At 43.4% G+C, this 26,500-nt stretch overlaps 4 protein-coding genes across 4 annotated transcripts in view; 2 read left to right on the forward strand and 2 right to left on the reverse strand.

The window, feature by feature from the left end:
* Positions 1 to 26,500, reverse strand: part of SKP1 (S-phase kinase associated protein 1) — a 259,109-nt gene that overhangs the window by 14,025 nt on the left and 218,584 nt on the right. The gene's annotated exons all lie outside the window — the stretch shown is intronic.
* JADE2 (jade family PHD finger 2) overlaps positions 1 to 26,500 on the forward strand; it is a 182,451-nt gene that overhangs the window by 5,045 nt on the left and 150,906 nt on the right. The gene's annotated exons all lie outside the window — the stretch shown is intronic.
* Positions 1 to 26,500, forward strand: part of UBE2B (ubiquitin conjugating enzyme E2 B) — a 57,197-nt gene that overhangs the window by 4,570 nt on the left and 26,127 nt on the right. The gene's annotated exons all lie outside the window — the stretch shown is intronic.
* PPP2CA (protein phosphatase 2 catalytic subunit alpha) lies at positions 1,596 to 18,219 on the reverse strand. Its single transcript, XM_069869399.1, has 7 exons — positions 17,975 to 18,219; positions 5,515 to 5,724; positions 4,859 to 5,032; positions 4,576 to 4,665; positions 3,951 to 4,112; positions 3,078 to 3,196; positions 1,596 to 2,335 (listed from the first exon to the last, which is right to left on the reverse strand). The coding sequence occupies exons 1-7, from the start codon at positions 18,074 to 18,076 to the stop codon at positions 2,263 to 2,265; spliced, it is 930 nt and encodes a 309-aa protein (XP_069725500.1). The 5' UTR covers positions 18,077 to 18,219; the 3' UTR covers positions 1,596 to 2,262.

Genomic DNA, 26,500 nt, shown 5'->3' on the forward strand with positions numbered 1-26,500 from the left:
TGTATGTGTGTCAGCAGCTGGAAAACCTGCTATCAGCTCAAGCCGCCCAACACAGGGGCTGATGGACCTTGGAAAACACACCCATCCCGCCTCCCCCAGCCCTCCTCAGTGCCCAGCCAAGCGCCCACACTCATTTCATACCAATAAATCAGAGGGTAGTTGTTCCCACTTGAGGTTTTCCTTCTCCCGCACCTTCCAAACCAGCTTTTCACCAGGCAAGTACTGCTGGGTGCCAGCCTCTGTCACACTACCCTGTTTTGTTCAGAATGTGCTTGCTATTCAGCGAAGGGCAAAAAGTGTAAAAGGTGGAGGAACTTCCAACATTTTCACTGACAAAAGAACAACCAAAGACTGCTCCACTCCGAGAAGGAGATGCAGCATGCCAAGCAAAGTACCAGGAAAAACAGAAAATGGGGCAAAGCCCTCACTCTTGAAGGAATGGTGTCAATTAAGGCACAAAAACATTTCCAGAGGATGGCAAGCAAAAGGAATTTAAAGTGAACTGCTCTCTACTGCAAAGGGGGGTTTAAAATAGTGATCAAAGCAAACATTCCCCATATACTAAAAAAAGACACTTCAGATGCACTTATTTTTAGGATGTGCTTCTTCCTGGAAGAGATCAAACTGTAAAAGAGGGAGTGCTCTCCACAAACTCCCTGGAACCCAACATGCAGGAGAGGGCTGCACCGTCACTCAAGAACAAAGCCTTTCAGGCCAGGTAATGCCTGGTGAAATACAGCACATTCTCTGCAAAATAGAACTGAACAATCCTCTAGCAGGAAAGCAAGAAAGCCACAACTGGGTGTGTAGGCAAGCTGGACATCCACAGTGTCTGTGCTTTCCCTTAGAAGCAAGCAGTGTTTAAAAACCCTCCTCTATGTTGTTACAGAGTCTACGCTGTGCCCAAGGAATTTACTCTCTTAACATTCGCATTGTTTAAGAGTCCTCTATCAGAACAGCAGCCAGGTGTGTCTTTTAAGATACTCCCAATAAGTTTCAGGCACAAGCCTTAAGGCAGCATAAAACTGGAATTTGTTTCTGAACAAAATAATCACATCAGGATTCAAATTCTGAAACAATCAGTAGAAAGGAAATATCTTACCAGCAGTAACAGCAACCACATACCACTATTTTTCAGCAAGGAAGCGTGGGCAATACACGTAGCACTAGAGCTCAAGGTATTTCCTTTAATATTTAGAAAACTGGTTTTATTCTCAGTTTTTCAGAAATTGATTTTAATTATTAGCACCTACATCGTAAATGACTTAAACTCAGATTTACACTTGGAAAAGCCACGCTCAATCCATTAGGTTATCCTGTATTCCATTTTTGAGTATTTCAGTAGAGAACCGAGAGGGAAAGAGCAACATTGTCAGTAACAAGCAAGCTCTGTCTCAGCTCCATGTGACATCAATGGCCAGGCACCGCCCCAGGACAGAATGCAGGAGGGCAGAGTTTTCCAGCACACTCCAAATCACCTCAGTTTTAGTTTTTGAAAGTGGACATTTAAGGTTTATATAATCCATCTAGCTACGCGTTAGTTTAATAAACCACAGCTGACCTGAGATGCAATTAGGATTTGACATTTTTCCATACTTAGTTCACAAGTTTATTATGAAAAACACTGCAGCTCTGTCCTGCAGTAACATTGTTTTACAGAAAAAAACAGCTCTGTTCAAAGTAATTCACTATCCTCGGACAATTACAAGGGACAATATGGCAGGGCTGAGAGTGGAGAAGGGAACTGAGTGCAGACAAAAAAAAAAAAATCAATACAATTAAATTAAAACAGTATTCCCTGAAAATAAAACAAACAGTTTCAGAACAAATATGAGGCCTTGGTACTTATTTTAAAAATGTTCTTTAAGCTTCAATGATTGTTTGCTGCTACCCTTATCTACAGTCATGCTGAATAAAGCTATAGCTAAATGGAAAGTTAAATGTATTCACGAGGTGTTAATGTCTACATATTATTTGCAGTCTCTCAGAGAAAGCAAAAGTAACTACAAATAGCGCTATGCCAGAAACTGGTTTCTTGACCAACAATGTTGCTTCAGCATGCAATGAACTGGTTCATTCTAAAGTGGTCACAGTTGTTGACGACAAGAGGCTCTGTATTTGAATATGGCACGTCTTTTGGTCCATGTGAAAACAAGTTTGAACGTTAAATATTTTCTGACACTTTGGAGTTACTGTTGCTCTTCCCGTTTTCCTTAGGTCAACGTACGGTTCATGGCAATACTGTACAGGTCTAAAATCTCTTTACAGGAAGTAGTCTGGGGTGCGGCGAGTAACATGCGGTTCACCTCTGCGTGGCGCTGGATCAAACTGCAAACTGAAAAGCACAGATGTTAACAGAACCGCAGAGTTCAGTTTACAGTCAGGTATGTTTTATACATGAAATACAGTAGCAGCGCTCTTAACACAGGTAAGTCTGCCCAAGTTTTGTTCAACCATCTGAAGTCTTCTAGAAGTATTCAATTTCTTCCACTCTTATTAGTACATGTTTATAATGCCTGTACTTTAAACTCCAGTCCTTATCAGTAATCCTGAAAGGAGATCAATCAATCTTAGCTTTGAGACTCACAAACTGGGCTAACATTATTATGCAATTGTCAAAGTGGGCAATTTACACAGTGCTGTTGCCTCCTTTACCAGAAAAGCTGCTGCGGAGGTAGTCAGAAACCTTATTAACAAAACCAACATCTTAACATCTGAAGAATTCCAGGATTCCAAAAGCCGCCTGCCCTCGACTGACTGGAGGACATCACCTCAGTGGGGACAGAGTACTCCTTTTGCAAATCACAACCCCCCACAGCATTTTGTTAAACTCCAGTTACAAAAACAAACCCAAGGAGCCTCACTTTGATCTGACAGACAAGATGTCAACAACCAGTGTTCCTGGTGTTTGAGTCCAAGACTTCAGATGTGACTAACCTAACAACTCCACGTTCACTTCACCTCCCAAAAGCATACAGGGAAAACCTGCACTTTAACACAATAATTAAGAGGTATCTTGCTACAGCAACTACCTTAAAATCCAGCACAATGTACATCTGATTTTTAAACATACTTACAAGGAGTATTTTAGAGTATCATCAAGTTCCATAATTGCAGCCTGGTTGCCACAACGGTAACAATAATTTGGAGCACTGAAAATTGTTACTACATTCCGATCATGGCACCAGTTGTACCCCTAGGGAGGGAAGAAAGTAGTTATGACAACCAAGTCCATTTGTTGTACCCAGGTAACCATCCAAGTACAACACTGAATTTTTAACATAAAACCCTATGTGGCATTCGTAGTGTCATTTTAAATAAGATTAAGGCTGTATCTCTGTCTTCTTGAAAGAAAAAGGATAAAAAAATTCTGGCCTTCACATGTTGCTTCTTACTTGTAGGCAAGAGCTAGAATTTTTTTATAAAAAACATTGTATCAGCATGAAAAATTTAAAACGGCAGTTCTGAAGTACAGAATCTACTCTGAATCTTCAGCCATCATCACCTACACCAGAATCCAGACATACATTTAAAAACCTTAACTGCCAGTGATAACTGGAGACTAAGAACAAAAAACAAACATCCAAGATAAAAGAAAATACATCTTTTTTTCGAAGCACACAGATTAATGTGCATTTTCTTATCACAAGACTTGGCATTTATCTTTAAGAACCTTTTTATCTACACAGAAGTGCAATACCACATCTTCTACACTTTGGGCTGTTACTGTAAATTTTCAGGAAAAAGGCCAAAATAAAGGTTACTACACTGTCAAATTGAGACATTCCTTCAGCAGCACATGAATACCATTAAAACAGAGCTCCTGAAAGCCTCCCAGCTGGTTCCCCAGTTGTCACAGCAGCACACACACACATCTCTGACACACAGAGCATGGTATCAATGCCTCAACCATGAATCAGAAGCTGGAACAGACAGGCTGCCCTGCTTACCTCCATTACCAACTGATGAGCTCTGGAAACCAATGTAAGGCCGTTAGCGTGGTTAAAGGTTTCTGAAATGTCCTGTCCAAACGTATAACCTGCACCTCGAGGAGAAATGCCCCAGCCACCACGATCATCTGGATCTGACCATAGCAAGTCACACATTGGACCCTAAAAAAGATTTGAGACATTTCAAGAATTAAGTGTAAAAACCTACACCACCCCCACAACCCTCCCTCCTGATGTTGCAACATCTCTAAGACCTAAATAAAAACCACAATCAACTACAACAGCCAGTGCGGTTAACACTGGAAATATGCTCAAGAAGTTTATCTGAACAAAGAATCCTCACAAAAAGAGTTCTCACCTCTGAGGTCATGAAGTGGCGATACCTGCAGAGATTCTGGGCACACTAAAAATGTTTCCCACTTTAGGTAAGAACACGGCCCTTAGTTTTCCTTTGAAAAACCCCATCAAAACCAAACCAAACAACCCAAAATACCCAGTACAGGAAGACAGGCACTTTCGTAATGCTAAGTTGTTTTGAATTTCATTTTCAGTCTGCATATTCAAACACCCAACAAATGCTGAATCATGAACCCCACCCAGAGCTTAGAAGGTTATTTGTCAGTACCTCGTGGGGAACTTCCTGCAAGCGATCAAGTGCTCTGATGTGATCCAGTGTATCTATCGATGGAGAGAGGCCACCATGTAGACAGAAAATCTGCAAGAGACAGATACATGATGTTCATTTCATTCATTAACGTTAATTATATCAGCAGAAGCAATTATAATTTTTTCTTAACGTACTAGGAGAAAACCTGCAAGAGATTCCTTTAAAGCTGAGAGTGACAGCAATCGGTGTCAACAGCTCCCTTTACAATCAGTAAACTGAACATTGTCAAGTTTCAACATACCTGGCCATCCACCAAGGCAGTTAGAGGAAGGTAATCAAAAAGGTCTGTGAAGTATTTCCAAACATTTGCATTTCCATATTTTCTTAAACATTCATCATAGAAACCATATACTTGTGTGATTTGCCTGCTTTCATGGTTCCCTCGAAGAATTGTGATACGTTCACGGTAACGGACCTAAACATAACAGTTTATTTCAGAGGCATCAAAATACATGTCTTCCCCAAACCAGAATTCACCACCCAGCAAGCAAAACCAAACTCTTAAGATGAAGACTCAATTACAGCCTTTGAGAAAAGTGATAACTCACTTAAATTTTCAGCTGCCAAATACTTTTGAGATTAATTCCAGATTTTATTCATTGTTACCAGTGGATTGCACAGCACCTGTGCATTGAGCTGATCTCTCTCAACAAATTCTTAAGGATTGTTACTTAGGTAAGTGAAAAATAAGAATAAAATACAGCACTCATTAAGTTATCCAGGCTTGTATCCAAATGTTAAACTGTTTTCAGAAGTACCTTTGAAAACCAAGAGAGCCAATATTTCATTTCTCCCATCTACAAAATCAATATAGAACAATCCATAACAGGTAAGCCTAGTCAGGATAGCAATTATGTATTTTTTACACAGAATGGTACAGCTGAGAAGGAAAGTTACCTTTAGAGCTACAAGCAACGTGACTGTTTCAACTGAGTAGTAGCCTCTGTCAACATAGTCCCCCATAAACAAATAGTTCGTGTCTGGTGATTTGCCTCCAATTCTGAACAGTTCCATGAGGTCGTGAAATTGTCCGTGGACATCTCCACACACTGTGACAGGACATCGCACTTCTTGTACATTAGATTCTTTTGTCAAAATTTCTTTAGCCTATAAAACAAAACCAAACGCATACAAATTGCAAGTTTGTCCATGAACAGTCATTTCATTCAGAGTATGCTCCACCACGTCCAGCCTTCTCCCACCTGCAGTCTTAACCACCTCTCGTCCTTCCTTATCAGAAGCACTCAGGATAAGAGTTTACCCTTACTTAAAATGAAACTGTGCTTTATGCCACCCTGTGTTAGTAGTGGAATTTTGTTTTAGGGTTTTCTTCCCTCCACAAGGAGGGTACTTTAGAATTGATTTTCATTGTAGAAAAAACAGCCCAACCCTCAGACTTCCTATAAAAGTAGTTCAATGAAACATACAGTTTCAATAACCGTCACCACTGGAACTGAAGAAGTTCCTAAGGATTTGGAAAAATTAAGGCTAAAAGTCATGGCAATATCTTATATCCAACCCTCCAAGAGCCTGAATTCTGACAGGGCCAAAACCAAGACTCTACCTCAGGGAGGGAAAAAGCAGTCATATCAGCTGACAAGGCTCCCCAGGCAGGTCTACCCTTCTGATGTCTTGCTTCAGAAAACAGTTTGCCACCATCTGTACATAACCTACAATGGCAGAGTCCTACATGAAGAAGAAGCCGGAACAGCACTAACGTCCAGCGGTATCGGCACTGCAGAGCAGATGGCACAGGCTTTCCAAACAACTTTTGTGTTTAAGTATATGCCAGTAACACAAAAGTTGTCCGTGTAAAATCAAAGTAGGGAAATATCTTTGCCACCCTCATTTTCTTCCCACAAAACTGCGTACACAAAAGTTGCAGACAAGAGCAGTTCATATGAAGAAGCATAAGCTAAATATAGCTCAGAAAGGCAATTCTGAAATAATCCAAGAATCCCTTAATCGTACCACCATGCTGCCAGCTGGTACGGTTTGTTCTCAGAACAGCCCCCAAACACATCACAATTATTTTCTAAATCAAGAGGGTATTAGAAATATAAATAGTAACAAGTTCACAAGTTGCCATCTACAAAGATTGTGTCTTTTAAGCACCAATGTTCCTCTTCAAAAAGGATCCACTTTTTTACCTAATTACCAGAACAAGGAAATAGACAAAACCCATTCTATTTTAAAACCCAAGCTGTCTACAAAATTCGCAGAAACAGCACCAAATACCAGCTACACACAGGCCACACTGAATCCAAAATCACCTCAAGCACACACCAGTATGAGAGACAGATGCAAAAGCAACGCTACACTCATTTTAGGGTCACTTAACTTTCTCAAGCCCAACTAGAGTGGCACAGTCATTTGGGGGCAGTTCTGCTAAGCAGAGAAGAATTTTGAGACACTGGAAAGAACTCATCGTTGTTTGAAGAGCATTAGATTTTAAAAGGAATGAAACATTTGAAGTTAGTGGGCAGTGACTGACCCCACCCCAAAAAGGGGGTCTCGCTCTTCCTGCACATTGTCCAGCCTCACCACCAGTCCAACAAGAAAAGTGCCAGCAACACACAACTTAATTAGAGATTAATTAAATTCAACATCTTATTCAACACCGGAAAGAAAAGCGAACTGGCAAACATGGTTAAACACCCTGCACAATATGGAAATTCAGTTATTACAGCACGAGCGCTAGAGTGATGTGACTCCACGGATGTATTTGCACCAAAAGTCAATCTCACATGACAGTTTCCACTCGTGCTCTGCCTCATACTAAAGATAGGTCATTGCTGGCTTGTGGTAGACGCTAAAAGTGTAGATTTATTTTAAGATAGCTTGACTTAAGTTCATTTTAATGCAGTGACACTCACCGGATGTTTTGAAGGCATTTTAACAGCCTTAGCCTCTTCTAACATGCTGTAACTCAAAAGCATTAACCACCTTAATTCTTTTTTTGACAGAGAACATAAGATACTTACAGGGCTTCAATATTAAAAACCCTACCCATTAATTACAATGCTTTCTACAGCTGTATGTTCTCAATGCACTGGGAGCACTGCACAAAGAATGCAGCATTCATTATTCAAAGGCATGCGACACTTATGCTGACCGAGATTAAAACGGCACAGTTCTCAGCAACAGAGTTGTTGCGTCCTCAGTTTTTTTTAAATATTAAATGGCAGAGATATGCATATGACCAAACATGCAGGTAAGTCAGACAGCTACTCTGATGGGAAAAGACTGTTCCAGGTCAACTTGCAAATTAACAACCTCTACTTAAATCCTGCAGCGGAGGAACACTGGTGCAGGTATTCCAGCATTTTCATGATTGAAAACAAGTTGCATGAAATACTGTCTGATGAACTGCTCAATCCATTTACAGTCTTATCAGGTCCCACAGCATCAACAGTGGCATATACTGAAGTGCTTAAGCAGTGTATTTGCCTCTACAAAAGAGCTTCAGTAGAGTTGAAAGTGGAAAAAGTAACAGCCTGAAAACAAGACGCTACAACCACAACCCAAATTTCCACATTAAATCAATTCCTATAAAACAGTAAAGTAAAAAAATATTTTAATACACTAATATAAAAGACAAGTTTGGTAAGGCAATTGTCCATGTAATAGGACAGCTTCACAATGCAAGTTCCACGAGGGTAAGCTAGCACTACTGTTACTGAAGTATCTGTGACCCTGACTTTGCATGGGACCAGACATTGACCTCTGCAATGTCAACTGGTCCCACTCCCTCTTTATTGATCCTTTCCCCAAGATCCACGATGATGCTACTTGCTCAGTCACACCATGGAACGCCCTCCCAATTCATCTCCCCCCCAGCAGCTCCCATACAAGTCGTCATGGAGAGGACAGGAGGTATAAGACAGAGCTTCTTGACTAAACCACCTGATAAGGGAGAGAGGCGCAAACACACACATCAATTTATTGCACTTCAAAACCCCAGTGACCTATTGCCAAGAAGGATGACATTGCAACACTGCAATATTCTGACAGCAACATTTTGGAACATACAGGTTTCAATGCCTATCACTAGGATAAACAGTTGTACAACGCTGAAACAGATCTTAACACTTATTGCTTTTATTTCTCAGTCTTCATTCAGTTCATAACAAATCTTAATACTGCAATAGCCCTGAATTTCTGCACGTCTTCAGTTCTCAAAAGTGCCCTATGACACAGGAAGTTTAGCTTGTGATGGTATTCCATGATTTTAAGAAAATGAATAAACTGAACCAAAAGCTTGATATCGACAGTACAGTTTTAAGACCCTATCTCCAAACTATTTTTTTAGCACTGCACTCTCAGGTTTCAAAACCAAGTAAAACAGGTACAGATTAAGACTGAGAAGAACTCATTATTTCGAAGTGACAAATGTTAAATTTACAGCAAAGCACCAATAAAGTCTAATGCAGAAAAGACAGATCGCTGTAAGACAATTGTGTAAGAAGAGCATAAGAACTACTAAGTAAACTGCTGCCATAAACAACAATTGCCAAGGCAGAAAATCACATTTTGCTAAAAGCAATCTCAAAGTTCAAAAGATAAGCATACATCACTTCAGCTTAGTCATACTGACTGGAATTCATTCCTTCTCAGTATCTGAAATAATGGCTTACTCAGCTGTTTTGCTGGAAAGAGGCAGCTTTTACAATTCCAGAACACCCAAAAGACAAGAATAAACCAAATATTGGTTTAAACACACAAGAAAACAACAAATTTTCACTTTATTGTAAAGCAAGCAGTACTGCATAAAAACACAACCCTGTATTTAAAAATTAAAACATTCCTGGACCACTGCACATCTTCTAAATGGCCAAACAGTAACACACTGTTTCATTGCCTTTGTTTACAAAGAACATCTTTTATGCACAACACTGTTCTTAAAATACAAACATCAGCTTCATTGTTTTAAGACAATGCAAGAACCTAGTGTAAACCCTACATTTTGTAACGAACAGTCAGGGATAAGAATAAGGAAAGTGTATCATTGTTAAAGCTACTACCACACGATTTTCAGACCTTCAGTTTTATTTAATGAGATGCAGGGGCAACTCCTCCTCTGGAGATACTCAAACGCTGCCTAGACACATTCCTGCGCAACCTGCTGTAGGTGACCCTGCTTTATCAAGCAGGGTTGAACTGGGTGAGTTCCAGAGGGCCCTGCCAACGCCCAGCTTTGTGTGATTCTGTATCTCCTATTTCCCCTGTTCCCTGCATGTATTTCTATCCTGTACGCCACAGATTAAGGCTCACAGTCACATGCCGCAAGGGCTATAATCCATCCACTCTCAACTTCTCAACTCACTCTACACTGAGGACAAGCAAGTTCCCTTCACAAGCAGAGTTCACAATCAACTTTACCTCACAGAGCTTTGCTTTGTAGAATTGCAGAAGAATCCTTGAACTGCTACAGAGCAGCAGTGCGGTTCTATAAAGTACTTATCAAGAGGTTATCACTAATTCAGGGAAGGAAATACAGCCATTATTTTAGACAACATCACTCCGAAGTCATGGTTGCAGACAGTGATGTGTCATACTTGGAGGAACAGAATCTACGCCTGGCGCCCACCATGCCATCCAGTGCAGAGTGTTGAGAAGCATCCACTGAAACCAAGGGGAGGAAAAAAAAAAAAAGCAGCAATTTGCAGTTACCATAAAGATATTTTGACGAGATCGAAGGCTTCAACCACACCCATAATTTCAAGATGCACAGGATGTGACTAAAGGAACAATGATCAGCTAATTGGGATGAATACTGGTTTTAGCTGGCCAAACACTGTGGCCTTGAAGAGATTCCAGTTCCAAGCAAAGTCATCCACTGCAGTCAGAAGGTCTTCTGCTGAATGCATGCATTTGTTCCCTCAATTTAAGGGCTTCCCTCCACCTCTTACTTGCAAAGGAAAGAGAACATATTTAGACAAAAGACAGGCCCACCATTTTCAGTGCAAAAGGCATTTTCATTCACTGTCTGACATCTTAAACAAAAGTAGATAAATGAGGGCTCCGTCATCCTTCTGTGAAGAAGGTCCGACAGCAGTCAGATTACATGACACAAATGGGAAACTGATTTATGCTGAACTCCAGAATCCACTAAGGAGTTCAATGTGAATGTGTAAGTAGGAACAAAATTAAAATACAAAGCTCCCTGCTGACATTTAATTATTTAGTATTCCAAAGAAAGTAAAAGCAGCATTTCCATCCACACAGAAGCAGCCACAGCAGCAAAATACTCTTTTCCCAGCACTGAAACCAAAGATAAATGATGTGCTTTCTGCCTGGTTTTAGGACTAGCGCCTGTACCTCTGCTTCTAATCTCCTTCACTGCCAGGGATACTCAGGGTTTAGAACTCTGCGAAGGAAACCAAGGCATGCCTGGTCAAAGAGTCACACTGCAGCTCCTCTGAACATGTGTGTCATAACGTGGTCACTACATTTGTAGCCCTTAATTTTCTCAGGATAAGGCAAACAGAACTAATAAATGAACTCAGAAGTTTTACTTTAATTAAAGTGCACAAAACAAAAGTTTACTAGCTTATGTATCAAAAACTACCTGCCAGTGAATAAGAACAGGAAACTAACAAAATTTAAAAAGGCATAAAATCCACCCAGTTTTGGATTTTGCAACGCACAGCAAAGGACCCTTCTTCACTGCTCCATAACCCCGCCACAGTTGCTCCGCTACTGTTTTAGTCATTACCAGGTGACTAGAAGAGAGATTAGTTAAACACAAGATGTTAACCAACAGAAGATCAATGCTAATGCCAGCAAAGCATACAAGACTGAATGAGACAATCACCTTTTTCTCCTGTAAATTCTAGAAGCTCTACAAGAAAGCAGGAAGGCAGTAAACTTCTACCAAATGACTGATTCCTTTGTATTACAAAGCAATGACTGACACCATTTGCAGCCCTGACAGTCCCCTCAACACTTCAATCTGGAAAAATCATTAGCAGTCTCACACTCTCAGCAAGGACTGTTTTTTCCCTCAGAAGCATATCTGGGATAAGGCAAGGGAAATCGCTATCTAAGTATCAGCAGTTGACAAGACCAGTCAGAAAATGAGGATAGGAAGAGGCTCCTCTGAAAGAAATCAGCCATGGTTTTGCTTTGCAAAACTTGTCTAACTTCAAATTAATACAAAAAGAAAGCCTAGAAAAACCTATTTTAAAAAATACAGTAAGTCAGATAGCTCAGGCAATCTAGATGCCTTCCTCTGGTACACGGGAGTTTCAAGAAACAGCAACATCAGTAATGCCTGAAGCTGACCACTTACATAGAGCTGGTCTTCAGTCCCCTCTGTAGAACAAGCTGCATGCACTTCGTATTCTTGAAGTTGTTAAAGGAAGAAATAGGCTAAAGCTATTCCCAAACTAGTTGTGTCCAACACCTGAAAGCCCAGCTTCATGTAATGAACTCCACAGGTTTCCAACTCTTCTACTGGAATCACTCCAACCGCAGCCAGGCACATCATGTTAAATGTACAGTCAGGACACAATAAAAGGATGGGGTAGGTGTGTGTATCAAAACTCAGGAAATGTGCTTCAAGCCCAACTGGGAAGCATGTAACACCTGTATTGGAAGGTATGTTCAATACACCCAGCAGAAATATTAGCAACCTGGCTACTGAGCAACTGGGCACCAGTATTTATTCTTTAGCCAGGGACAAATTGTTCTTCCAGCTTGAACAACCTGAAGAAAAGGAACCAAGGGCAATGACTGTTACTGAAGAAACGTGCAGTGTTTAAGCGTCCCTAAGCAAAGATGGAAATTCAATCACTGCTCCTTCAATTCCCTTTGCACAGCCTTTTGTACAAGGCCTCTGTAACCCACACCAGCCACAGACAGACAGGTTAGGTTATGACACTGTGTAAGACACCCCAGATGACAAACTGCACACGGCCAGGGAACATGGCCAAGCAGCCCTGTCATCAAATCCTAAAAGGTAACAGCCTCACCACAGGCAGGTTTGGGAGAGGACATCAACCTGCAGTCTCATTCATGTCCTGAGCCTTACGTTGGTAGAACTCAAGTAAGAACTTGCTTCGAGTGCTTTCTCCTGTTATCCTAAGCTATGCTCAAAATAACTTATAGAACAATGTAAGAATATCTTTCAGTCCTATTTGATCACAACTGCCATAATTAAAAAAAAAACAAAAACCCAAAAAACCCCACACACCTAACTGCCAGCACAGCTCAATTTTACAGAATTTCCTAGAACTGGAAAAAAATAGAAAGCTGATGATGCTACAAGAACTGGCACATAAAAGACAAAATTCTCATAAGCATATTAATGCTCTAAGTATGATCAGGACTAGGTAAGAAGCTGGCAAGGTTAATGCTTCAGATGCCTTTTGTGAAGAGAGACAATTTCTATTTTATATTATCAATCATCACAACCCCACCAAGAGAACACTGGGAGTGAAAGGATCTTTTTTTGTGGACATGTTCCAGAATAATCTAAAATGCAGTTATTAAAATGTCACAAAAAGCTTTCCAGGAATCTGCAGAGACAGAAGGTATAACTATATGCCCCCACCAATGGCTTAATTCCCAGGTATGCTTAACGAGGAGCAAGCAGCAAAGGAGCCCTAATCCAACCTCCTCGTCTCCCACTGCCCCTGGAACCACTACAGAGGGCCCTCCTGCCACTGGATGTAGTTCAAGGATTCCCTTGTTAGTGAACCCAGAAGTCAATGCAGCAGCAAGGGGGAACTGAAGTGCTGTGCCTTCCAGACCCACGTTCTTTTTCTGCCAGGGGTATGGTGGAGGGACACAGTGTTCAATGCACAGCCCACCGCATGGAAACTCTCACTAGCTGGGAATTCCGTTGGGACAGGTTTTCCAGTTGTTTTCCAGCAAATCCAGACAGGAATATTCATTTTTACAATCATCCTTGTTAAAACTGTTCTTTTGCATGATGGTTACATGTAAAGATGTGGGAATGTAAAAGCTAGCTAATAGAAAAGCCCTTGCAAACACAGCTTGAGACAGTTTAAAACATTCATTTCTGGTCAAGAATAGTCAGCTAAGAAAGGTAACTCGAGAAGAGCAGAGGAGGCAGAAGGGAACATGGGTCTCTGTCTGAAAAATAAGCTGGGGAGACATCTCAGGGCAGGAGTAGCTTAACACACGGGAGAGATCCCCAAAACCTGCCAGTCCTAGGCATTAGAGGAACTCAACTTTGATTGCAGGAGGTGGTCAGACACAAAAACCTTCACCAGTAACACACTGCCCTCCCAGAACTAAGGCAACTTAACAAAAGCAGAATCAGTTTAAAGCGGTTCCCACAGGTGCACTAGGTACGTGCATGTTTGGTTAGTTCTCATCTGCAGTCTCACAAAATTTAACTTGGAAGATCTGGTGCTAAACAAAGGTGGAAGCTCTGCAACAGAAAAAGAAATTAGGAAAACACAGCATTAACAAGGCACATACCAGAGAACAGCACGGCCCAGAAACATTGTTATACTACAAAAATTGGCACTGGTGACAAATCAAAAAAGTAAACGTGACTAAGACCACTGTTAGAGATCAAAAGCTGTAGGAGACAAGGCTTTGAATCAAGAGTTTCCTGAATGCCTTTACCACTATCAGCCCTCCACTTGGTTTAAAAGATTTTGGACAGCAAAACTGTCTGTTCAGATGTATTTTACTTGTAATTCCAGTACACAGAAAGAGAACCCTGAACACTCCTACACAGTGTGAATAACCAAAGTGTCATCTTCTTCAAAAAACTGGATGCCACATTCATATCTATTGAATTACAGACCAATATTACCAGGGGGAAGACTGAAACCTCTCCCTCCACCTGCACTACATACCTTCTGAAATAAGCAATGGAGACTTTATTCACAAGTTCAACTCACTCCTTTGTACATTTTTTAGACTGTCAGCCCACAATCCTGAGCAATGTACCTCACTCCATGCCCTCTGATAAACGGTATTTACACACAATAGCCTGGAAAGAAGATAATTTCCCTCTACCCTCACAAAGTCTGGAAAACAATACTCCAAACCAACATCCTTTCATCCTAAATGACTAGTGGAAAAACCCTCACCTGGCAATAAAGGACTTCCTTTCTCCTCTGTTCACCGACACAACAGTTTATTAACAGTCTATAAACAATTTAGTGTTAACAGCACAAACACAGCTGACAAACTACATTTTGACTTCTTCAGAACTTGGACTTCCCAAATTAAGCAAAGCATGCACAACTGGTCACGCATCAATCTAACATAAAACACACAGCACACATTAAACCTTGAATAACTTAACCGCCACTTGGAGGTTCATATTTTTTCAAATCATCAGTGAAAGCATTACGCATTATTCATGCTTACAAATTATTCCTAGACTTAGAAGACATGTATGCCACCACCACCACCAGCCAAGGAACCAGGCACAGCACAAGATGCACTAAGAAAGTAACTGGGATGCAGGAATGGCCACACTTAATTGGCATGTCTGTAAATTGCTGTTATGTTGATTAGATATCAATACTGAAATACAACAGAGCCCTTAGGCTTATTCTTGTTACACAGAGACCAGTCTGCACACACAGAGTTCCAGCAGATCAAGAAATACCAGTCAGGAAGATCATCCCATCAAACTGTTACAGGGGAAAAGCCCTCACAAATATTTATTTATTTGTTTAGTTTAACTAGCCTTAGCTACAATCCAATGTGGTGAGGAATGACAGTTTCTATCTAGTAGGGTCTTTATCTGATCTTTGGAACAGGAGCTACATTTGACACTGTCCCCAATACCTTAAGCTGTTTATGGAAAAACATAACCTTTGGGTGCGATTATGTCCACAAAAGTAGTTGAGACAATTAAAACATGAAGCACAACTCAGCAAAGTTTCAGTGCTGGAAGCACGCAAACATGTTAAAGCAAACGTTGTCCCTCAGCAGGAGGGCACTGAATCCACCTAACGTCCTGCTTTCACCAACACAGTCTCCCATCAGAGAGGGCTTGATGACTTGATGGGAAACTCAGACTCCATGGTTTTGCTTCCAATTCCTTGCATCAGCAACCATGTAGAAACTGCTCTTAGCAGGAAGTCCCAGTAAATCCACCTGTAGTTATCAGCAACAAACCACCTCTCCTTAACATAAACAGCCCCCTATGCAAAAGAAAAAAAAAGTGCTGACTGCAAACCAGTCAGAGATCAGGATTTCACTGCCAGCACAGTATCACGCTACCTAAAGAAATCCCATGTTTGTGCTGGAGCTGGCTCATATCCATCCAACTTGAGGCAAAGAGGTTATTGACAAGTGATATTTTTCAAGCAGACTTCTCTCACACATACTTGCGGTCTCTTGTCTTAAAACACAGCAGCCCGACACACAACTTTCCATAACCTTCCCTTTTATCCACCACCACTTTAGTGGCAAGCATTACATTTATGCAGAAATACAACCCATTTCAATGCTTTGCTGGGAAAAAAAAAATGAAAATCTTCTCTTATGCAACAACTGGACTACAGTTTCTTCCGTAAGGGATTTCTAATGGTGCGCCCCCTCCTCATCCATCAAAAACTCACAGTAAGTGGAAAGCTTTTTGTATATTCCTCATGCTCCTGCAAGTTACCACACAATCACATAAAACACAGCCGCTCAGGCAGCGTTCAAGACCAGCACCAGCATCGGCTTCTAAATTATGGCAACTGGAATACTTGCCTCTCCAACAAAGCAACACAGGGAGAAAGCTGGGTCACTGCCATTACAGGCACATGAAAACAGTGGGGCAGTTGCCACTTGTTTACAACATGATTTAAAATACACAAACTGTATCAGATGGTAACAATTTCAACTTGCTGGAATGCCAGTCCACTAAAATTTGGACTCAAGCAAGAACCCTTGTAGCCAATGCCAGTGCAAGTTCCTTAAGAAGTTTGCTGACGGCACTCTGGAAACAATCTGTTTTCACAACAGCATGCTGTAGTATCTGAAGGCATGATGCTAAATTTGAAATATTCTAATGATGTCTTATGGCAACTACACTGGCTTCTTTGGAACCCCATCAATCAGTAACTTCTTGTTCTTTAATTTCCATTTCCCCAACAGTCCATAAATATTACTTCCTTCAGCCTAGAAATGAAGGAATACATACAACATTCACTAACCAAAAAATCTGCTCAGCTATTAAACTACATCCTGAATTAGAATCCGATTGGAAAATACAGCTGGTTGCCACTAGAACATTTTTTCATTAAATTTCCAAAAGGCAATCTACCCTGGGCTGATTTTAAGACCTTTCTAAACTACACCTGCCTCAATCAACACAGCAATCCAACATCCACGTCACTGCATTTTCAATCTAAATGCCCAGGCGGGCTCTCAACCGATCATAGCTGCTCCGATTAAGCGAGAGCTCCTTACCCTGTGCCAACAGCCAAGTGATGGCCATGAGCTTTTGTTTCCAGTGTAATCACTGCGCTCCTGGGGCCGCTTTAGGGCTGTGTCTGTGTTCTCGGAGCGCGCCGCGCCCACCCCCGGGCTCCCCGGCTGGGGCGCCGCAGGCAGGGCCGGAGCCCCCGGGACGGCGGGGGTCCCTGGGTCCCTCCCGAGGACGCCGGCGGCGGCGCCATCTTAGGAGGCGATGAAGAGGCGGAGGCGGAGCCAGGCTCGCGGCGCGGCGGGGACGGGGCTCGCTCGCCTCCGCGGCTGCTCGCCCAGCTCGGGGACCGGTCACCCCACCGAGCCGCCGGAGCCCCCTGATCGCTCCTCGGGGCACCGGCTGCTCCCCCGAACGCCTGCCAAGCCCTGCTCGCACCCCCCGCCCCGCGGAGACGCCCCCGACGGGCCCAGGCTCCCGGTTCGCTGCCCCCGGTCCCGCCCCGCACCCCCGGCGGCCCCGCCGAGAGGCACCGGCTCGGGCCCCGCGGAGCCGCCCCGGGCCCTGCCCGCTCCCCGCCCCCACCCCCTCCGCCGGCGGCCCCACCGAGTCGCCCCACGGGCCGCTGCTTCCCGGCCCGCTCCGGTCCCCCCCCCCCCCACCGGCTCAAGCCCCGCGGGGTCGCTTCCGAGCCCCGATTCCGCTCCCTCACCGCCACCGGTCCGGGCCCCACAGCCCCACGAAGCCGCCCAACAGCCCCTTCCAACTCACCACCCCCCCACGGGCCCCACCCCCGAGACCCCATTCGGCGCCCCCAGCACCGACCCAGGCCCCGCAGCCCCACCGAGCCACCCTCGACACCCTCCCCCCCTTCGTTCCGGGCCCTATGGAGCCGCCCAAGGCCCCGTTTTCCACCACCCCCACCCCCCCAAGTCCCGTAGCCCCACGGAGCCGCTCGAGGGGTCGCTGCCCGCTCCCCACCGCCCCGCGGCCGCTCACCTTCTCGCAGAGGCTCTTCACCTGCCCCTCGGAGAGCTGCTTGCACTCGTTGAGCTGCTCCACCCACTGGTCGAGCTCCTTGGTGAAGACCTTCTCCTCCATCCCGCGCTCTCCCCCTCCTCCACCGCCTCCTCCTCCCCCTCCTCACCGCCTGCCGCACCTCCCCGCGGGCTCGCTGCGATCCGGCGGCGGGTGGGGAAGCGTCTGCCTCAGCGCCGCGAGCCGATCGCCTCGCCAGCCGCTGCGGCTCTGCCGCCCGCGCCCTCGCACCACACCGTGTAATGGCCGCCGCGCGTGACGTCACCGCCTCGGCTTCCACCGGAGGGGGGGTGGGCGCTGCACGGGAGGCAACGGCGCATGCGCAGTGTCTGGGCGGGGCCGCGCGCGCGCGTTGGGCTGGGGCTGAGGGGGGCCGTGAGGGCGTGTGCGCATGCGCGGGGGGGTGGGGGGGGCGCCCGCCGGGGCTGAGCGGGGCTGCGCGCGCGCAGTGGCGGGGGAGGTGGGTGATGGTGGGGGCCGGTGCGCTCATCCTGGGGATAGACTCATAGAATCCTGAGATCAGACTCATAGGGCCGTTCACTCGCAGCGTGGCAGGTTGGAAGGCACCTCAAGGATCACCTGGTCCAACCTTTCTGGGTGATCTGTCGTTTAAATGACAGAATGAGCTGAGTTGGAGGGGACCCACAGGGGTCATCGAGGGACCCACAGGGGTCATCGAGTCCAGCTCCTGTCCCTGCACAGGACACCCCGGCACTCACACCACCTGCCTGTCCAAGTGCTGCTGGAATATTGTCAGCCTGGAGAAGAGGAGGCTGAGGGGAGGCCTCATTGCTCTCTACAACTCCCTGAAAGGAGGTTGAGGAGAGGAGGGAGCTGGGCTCTTCTCCCAAGGGACAGGGGACAGGATGAGAGGGAATGGCCTCAAGATCCGCCAGGGGAGGTTCAGGCTGGACATAAGGAAAAAAATTTTCACAGAAAGGGTCATTGGGCACAGGCAGAGGCTGCCCAGGGAGGGGGTTGATTCACCTTCCCTGGAGGGGTTTAAGGCACGGGTGGACGAGGTGCTGAGGGACATGGGTTAGTGTTTGATGGGAATGGTTGGACTTGATGATCCGGTGGGTCTCTTCCAACCTGGTTATTCTATGGTTCTATGATTGGTGCCCCAACTGCTTCCCTGGGAGATGTTCCAGTGCTCCACCACCCTCTGGGTGAAGAACCTTCTCCTAATGTCCAACCCAACCCACTCCTGGCATCTTCCTGCCACTCGCTCTGGTCCTGAGAGAGGAAACCAGCGCCTGCTGCTCATCCTTCCCCCGTGAGGAAGCGGTGAATTGGAATGAGGTCTCCCCTCGGTCTCCTGCAGGCTGAACAGACCAAGTGACTTCAGCTGCTCCTCACAGGGCTTCCCCTCTAGACCCTTCACCAACTTTGTGCCCCAGTCTGGATGCTCTCCAGCAGCTTGATAGCCTTTTTACACTGAGGCACCCAAAACTGCACCCAGTGCTCGAGGTGGTCTAGCACCCTGTCAAGCTGAGCCCTAAAAGTGTCTCTTGTGGAAGAATCCACTTCCCTGGGGAGATTATTCCAATATTTAACTGTTCTCATGGTGAAAAATGTTCTCCTGGAATCCAATCATCCCTGGTCTTTCCCATGAGACTCCCAGTGAAAGGGGAGTCTCCATCCTCTTGGTGGACACCCCTTATGTACCTGGTATGTGATAATAAGGTCTCATCTAAGCCTTCTCCTCTCAAGGCTGAACAAACCCAGTTCTTTCAGCTTTACTTTGTATGGTAGGTTTCCCAGTCCTGGGCACCATTGTGCAGTCCCTCTGGGAAAGAAGCAGTGGAAGGAATTTGCTATTAGACACTTAGGATTAAACGAGGCACTGGCATGTGTTGCCCAGAGAAGTCGTGGCTGCCCCATCCCTGGAGACGTTCAACGCCAGGTTGGCTGGGGCTTGGAGCAACCTGATCCAGTGGGAGGTGTCCCTGCCCTTGGCAGAGGGTTGGGACTGGATGGGCTTTGAGCCCATCATTCCATGATTCTATGAAATCTTTTCAGCTCAAGCATGCATGAAATGTTATCGGACTTTTACCACCATGTAGTGGTCAGAATAGAAAGGCTGCGTTGCATTTCTGTTCTTTAAAACAAGTTATACTGAAGGAGTTCTTGGAAAATTTGCATTTATTATGACCTCCTAAGAGGGATAAGTGAGGCACAGCATAAGCTTTCAGCAGAGTACCGGAAAATGATGCTGGACCTCAGCTACCCCAGTATACTCAAGCACTGGCTTTCTCCCTAAAGAAAAGGATGTCAGTAAAGTAGAGAAGAATAAAATAAAGAAGGAGATAAATAAGGCACAAAAAGAATGAAAGAAACATGCATCTGTGATGTGTAATGGGTTATGTATTTTATTGCAGTTTGTATACTATAGAGGTATTTGTCAATGCAAGATTTCCATTAAAGTACTTCCAAAAGACATTAAATCAATTGTAAAAAAATAGTCTTTCACTTAAATGGGTCAAAATTCAGACAAAATGTACCCTGTTCAAATTATCAAATCAACAAGGACTTCTCCTAGTTAATAGGTGTTATTTGTCTCCGTCATGGTTTGCCCACAGTGTCTAAACTGCTGAATTCTTTGCCTACTATTAAAGTGAATTAACAATGACACAGTGAGCAAGGGGAAAAGAATGTTTGCTTTTATAGGTCAGTCTCGGTTTCTTGGTGTCATACTTCCCTGGTAGACATCAGTTTGTTTGAATGACCCAGCTCGGGTGTTTCAGTTTCCCTCCAGAATATTTTTGCACTGTTTACATAGATTTCTTAGTTTTGTACTTAAAGTTGTAGAAGGAAAAGTGTTATTCATTAAAAAATGATAGCGTTCAAGAATTCGCTTTGTAGCCATCTTCCTCAATACTCCCAAAATAATCTTTAACAAATGAATGCAAAGAACATGAATAGTAACATCTCATGCGTAACTTGCTGAGCTAGAGTTTATTTTCTTTAATAACAGTTGACCTTCTGGCATAGTCAGATGTTTTAAGACCACATTTAGCTCTATTTTCCGTACAGATAGTGAAATTCTTGGTGAAACTCGAGTAGATTGCACCTTTGAACTATCAATCTTACAGGTAGTTATGCTTCTGTCTAAAAATAAAAACTGATTACTGTTATATATTACTTATTTTTCGTAATGTTTGGAAAAATTTGAACCTACGATTTTGCTACGCTGTGCCTCAGTCTCAAGAGAAATAAGTGCTTCAACACTTTGCCAGGGTCTAAGTGTAATCCAGAACAAGGTGTTCTCAGATGATGGTCGTGGTCACTTCAGGCTGACAGGAGGAGGGCAGTGCTGGCAGTCCCCTCTCAACATTGGTCCCCCTCTGTTGCCAGAAAAAATGAGTGTTCAAAAAAAACCTGCCCTGCTTGAATAAAGTGTTCTTCCCTGGATTCTTCCCACTTTGGAAGAGACAGGTGATTCAGCACTCCTTGCTTGCAGCTGAAGCCCTGGCATTGACTGGGAGAGAATTCCAGGCTTAGCACAAGAAATTCAGGATTCAGTTATCTGGATACTCATAGAGAAGGAAAATTTTGGTTTCCATCTCCATCCCAAGTATTAGCTCTGAATTTTATCCTCATATTGTTTTGAATAGTCTACATGTGGATCATAATCCAGATCTTCATTCCTCCCTCGTACTTGGGAGCCATAGTCAGTAGGTTAGAGAATCACAGTTTCTTTTCTTTCTTAGATAGTTATCTGAGCCTTCAAAGGAGAGTGAAGTAATGAAAGAATACTTGCCGCGTTGCATCAGTTGGGGATTTGTCAGCACTTCAGATGTATGAATTGAGTGAATTGTGAGATGGCAGTAATAATATTTCGTATTTAATATGTGAATTTGTGCCAGGCTTGTTTGTGTATGTGTGGTTTGTAACCAAGGAGATGGCCTGGGTGTGGCTGCTGTGATGAGTCAGGGTTAGTCCTGCTGCTGTACCGTGGTCCTGGCACTTGAGTTGGTGACAAGTGCATCCGAAGCAGGGCATTCCTTAAAAAGGTTAACTGTTCAACTGTTCAAGCTGACTGCACCTGTGTTTACACACATGGAGTTGGTAGGTTATTCAGCTTTTTTGCAAAACCACCTAGAGCGCCAGCTAATTCTGCAGTGGTCTGAAATGAATCTCAAACTCCTTGATGTGTCTGTTATCAACGACAATTGTCTTATCCATCCCTGCCATAACACCAACATTTTCATTGTAGTATAAGATACACCAGGCAGTGTTTAAACTATGCAGATTTAAATTGCCAGGCATCATACGACTATGTGAATGTAGTGCTGATTAAGCATTGTAGATTAAGGAGCACGTAAATTAGTTTTCTTCACACTTATCTCTCTCTGAATATTTTACTGGTTCTAAGTTATCTTGTCAAAGCCTGTCTGAGGTGTCTGTTGCTATGGTGTTTTAATACTAAATGCAGAATTAAAAGGCTATACAATATTGCAGTAATGAGTTGCCACCATGATGTAGGGATGCCTTTTTTAATACATCTTTTCATAAACTAAGAGTATAGACCCTGTTTGGTGCTTCGGTGTAGAAGTCAACTGTCTCTATGGGGAAAGGGATTTCTGATCAGATGAAGTTAGAAGTATACATCATGTAATTTCTCGCATATTTGGATACTGGACACTTACTATGATAATATATTGTATGTTCTGTGTCTTAATAGTCCCATTAAGTCAAATAAATCTTGTGATCTTTAGCAGGACAATTGCAAAAGATGGGAACCAGAAGAGAAGCTATTTACATCAGATATTTGTGTTACATCAGCATGAACAAGTATTATTGTTATTATTACAAGCACTTTTCTTTGGAAAAGCTGTCCTGTTGTTCAGGCTTTTCCCTAAGCTACATTTGAGCACACAGCACGTTATTAATTCATACAAGCAGTTGTCATGAATATAATATGATCCAAGTTTGGATTTTTTTTTTTAATAAATGACACAAACTTTGTACACCCCACATGCCTCGTACAGACAATTCCTACATAATGTTTCCTGGATTAGGCATGGGATAGATACACATCTTTTCGTGCCAGCAATCTGTGGACAAATCACTCTTTCTGGCTTTGAGATGGTTGGCTTTGGGAATCTGAAAAAGGTAGGACTTAAGAGATGTTTCATTCAAGTTGCAATGTCTTAGCACAGGGCTGAATTAGGGCTAAAACCTCTGTAGGATGTATTTTCTCTCATCAGCTAGGTTCTCAGACTTGTGGAAAACACAGTAACCGATCCAAAAGAAGGCAGCTGGCTAATGTACCTGGAGAGGCTTCAGGGCCATAATGAGTATCATTTGGCTTGGAACAAGACCGCAATCCTGTTAAATTCCCATAAATCCAGAAGGACTAAGTGCCCTACCTGCAGACTTAAGGTTATTAAGCCTATGCTCTCCGAGACTTTTTGCCCTTGCTTGTCATAATATTTCTCCTCCATAACTGTGCCCTTGCAAAGTGCTGACACAATGGAGAAGGATGGTGCAGTTCAGCCAACAAGTAAGACTTCCTTCTCGTCTGTGCCTCTCTTTCTTGTCTTGTGCTGGAGATCCTGTTACACTTAAGCCAGGCAACACTCCATGGATGTAGCCATTCTGTAGCCTAGTTATTTGAGTGAATGAATGGGATTTTCTGCATGTAATACCTATTGCTTTTTTTCCTCCAGAAATTTACTCTTCAGTCAACACTACTTCACAGTTATTGTCATAATGACCTTCACCTGGGCCAAGCAACTAGGGAGTTAAGCTATAGAAAGTCTGCAAAACAGGATTGCAGCAATAAAATGTGAGGTATTCCTCCCTCCCTCTCTTGCCATGTAAATGTGTGTTTTCTTCACAGCACTGCCTGTATCTTGTAGTGAAGGAAGCCTGAACGCAGTTGGGGAGTACCCGTGGCTTCTAGAAGTGTGTTACTATGAAATCCATGTTGCTTAGGAGATGTCAAAGATGTCTTGCATGAGAAAACAGGTAGACACAACCTGCTAAAGATGCCTTGGCTAAAATTCTACCTTACCCTCCAGCTCAGCCTCAGCTCTCAAGCTCAGTTCCAAGCAGTGCTGCGTCCTGGCTGCTGCTTAAATGCTTCCTCTGAATAGAGAGGCTGGGGAGGGAAAATTTCTTTTGAAATCTATTTGTGTATGTGCTAAAGGACAAAGGAGAAGCATGATATATACTCACTGCATGGGCATGCTTATTCTTAGACCATGATTTCTTTTCCCTGTGGTTAACAAGTGTATTATTAGTAATAGCTAGTTACAACTAATAACCTGACTTTATTTTTAACCGAACACTGAATCAGATTTCATTGTAATAAGTGGATTCACTGCTGTGCTTTGCTCTTTGAATATTATCATTTAGAATTTCTGTGCCTTCCATCTTAGGTATTAAAAATAGGTGGCAAGTTGGATAATAATTATTGCTCCAAATCTCTTTTCCAGCCTTACATAAGAGTGTTCTCACCAAAAGCCTTATTTTAAGGGTGGAGTGGAAGAACATGCTGTAGCAACCTGGAATTATTTGCACTGCTCTGGCTGGGTTATACAGAGCCTAGATAAAAAAGAAGAGGCTTTCCAAGGAAGCCAGTTTAATATCCATGAAAATGAAGATATTAATGAAAATAAAAAAGCATGGACTGCCTCAGGTTTGGCGTTATCAAGCCATGTCTTGTCAGCACATCTCAGCCCTGAGCGTGGGCATCTGTGGTAATCCTGCATTGCCCAAGCAGAAACTACTCCTCATGCCAACTCAGTGACAGCTGAAATATTTGTGAGTGTAATAATAGTAAATATATAAACATGCAAAATGAAATAACAATGGTAAATTACTTGGAAATAGAATATCCCCGGGTGGATGGAGCTGCACTTGATAAACCTGAGCTTCCTCATTAGTAACAACTATGCTCATAGGCAAAGCACTGTGTCTGGTTTTACTAGCTAAGGCTATTTACTCTTCCAGCCCTGAGATGGGTCACCTTTCCTCATCGTATCCATCACTCATGTGACATGGGAAGGCTGAAAAACGTTTGGGACGAGGCAGTGATCAATCCTGAGAACATTAGATACCTCCCATCAGCTGTAACAAACCCCCCAGCTCTGCCGGTGATCCCAGTAACAACAAACCCTGATTCCTTCTATTTGAATAATAAATGTTATTTTTTCATCTCTTGTGTCATTGCATGCTCCCTCCTTGATCGACGTCTGTTTTCCATCAACGCTAGCATTGTTCTTCCTGATTGCCATTCTTCTCCCCTATCCCTTTTCCTGCGCGTAGTTTCCTTTCTTCCCCCTTTTTCAGCCTCGCTGAATGAGATTTAGTTAAATGATCCACAACACCTCCTAAGCTCTTGAAACATCATTCTAAATGGAAAGGCTTTTCTCCCTGAATTTGTATATAAGATAAATACAATTAAAATAAAATAAAAGAAAGATACTGTTATAAATTTGACTAATAAACATCTCACATTTGGCAAAAGAGCAAGAAATGGCCACGAAGGGTGACCTGTTCATCTCACTGGTAGGTGGTAATGCCAAAACTCTCAGCATTTCAGCTGGGACTGACAGAATATCTTTTTTTTTTTTTTTTTTTTTTGAGGGATATAGCATTGCTGGCAAGTGCTGAGTGTGTTCACTGCCCAAATAACACGCCCTGCGTGTCAGCCCCACCGTGTGTGTCCACTGTATTGTGTTTTGTGTCTGTCATTCACATGCTACACACACCCAGCCGTTGGAAGCCCAAACTGTCAAATCCTAAACACCACACACTGAACTTGAGCTGTGTTGGCTGAATAACTAGTTGAATTTCACACATAGGCACTAAGTGCATCTCAAAGCTGTCAGTCCATATGTGTTGAAAGCCAGGAGATCATACTAACCTTGCGTTCTGCTGCAATATACAGAGATTTACTCTCAGGAGTTCATATCTAGTACGAGCATAATGTTAATTTGTACACTTCTCCAATGTGGTTTTCCTCCTCAGATTACAAACTGAAAAGATCAATGAAATGATGAGTGTTGTTTTCACTGGAGGAATAATTACTCCATAATTAAATCATGATATCAGGTGTATTATCAGAGAGAAGAACTGGTTTCAGAAAACTGTCATTAACTTGAGCAATTAGAATTTTTCAGTTCCATAATGGATGTATATTTGTTACAGGACTGACTGCGTGGAGAGGCGATGCAGGGTCTGTCACAACAGGGGCTGATCTCAGTCGTGCTGAAAGAGAGGGAGACCTGGCTGAACATCCTCAGAAGAATGTTTATTTTGGGAACACGAGCTTCCAGGGCACAAAAGCTATAGAATCATAGAATCACTAGGTTGGAAAGGATCCACCGGATCATCGAGTCCAACCAAATCAGTCTCAACAGTGTAAGTGTTAAACCTACCTTCTTGTGTTACTGCTGTTTCTAGATGAAGTCCCTCAATGTACATTTTCATAAATTGCCCTCTCTGCCCTGACTGTAGTTGGACCTTCCTTAA

This window comes from Phaenicophaeus curvirostris, chromosome 15, assembly GCF_032191515.1.
Source record: "Phaenicophaeus curvirostris isolate KB17595 chromosome 15, BPBGC_Pcur_1.0, whole genome shotgun sequence".
NCBI classification, from domain to species: Eukaryota; Metazoa; Chordata; class Aves; order Cuculiformes; family Cuculidae; genus Phaenicophaeus; species Phaenicophaeus curvirostris.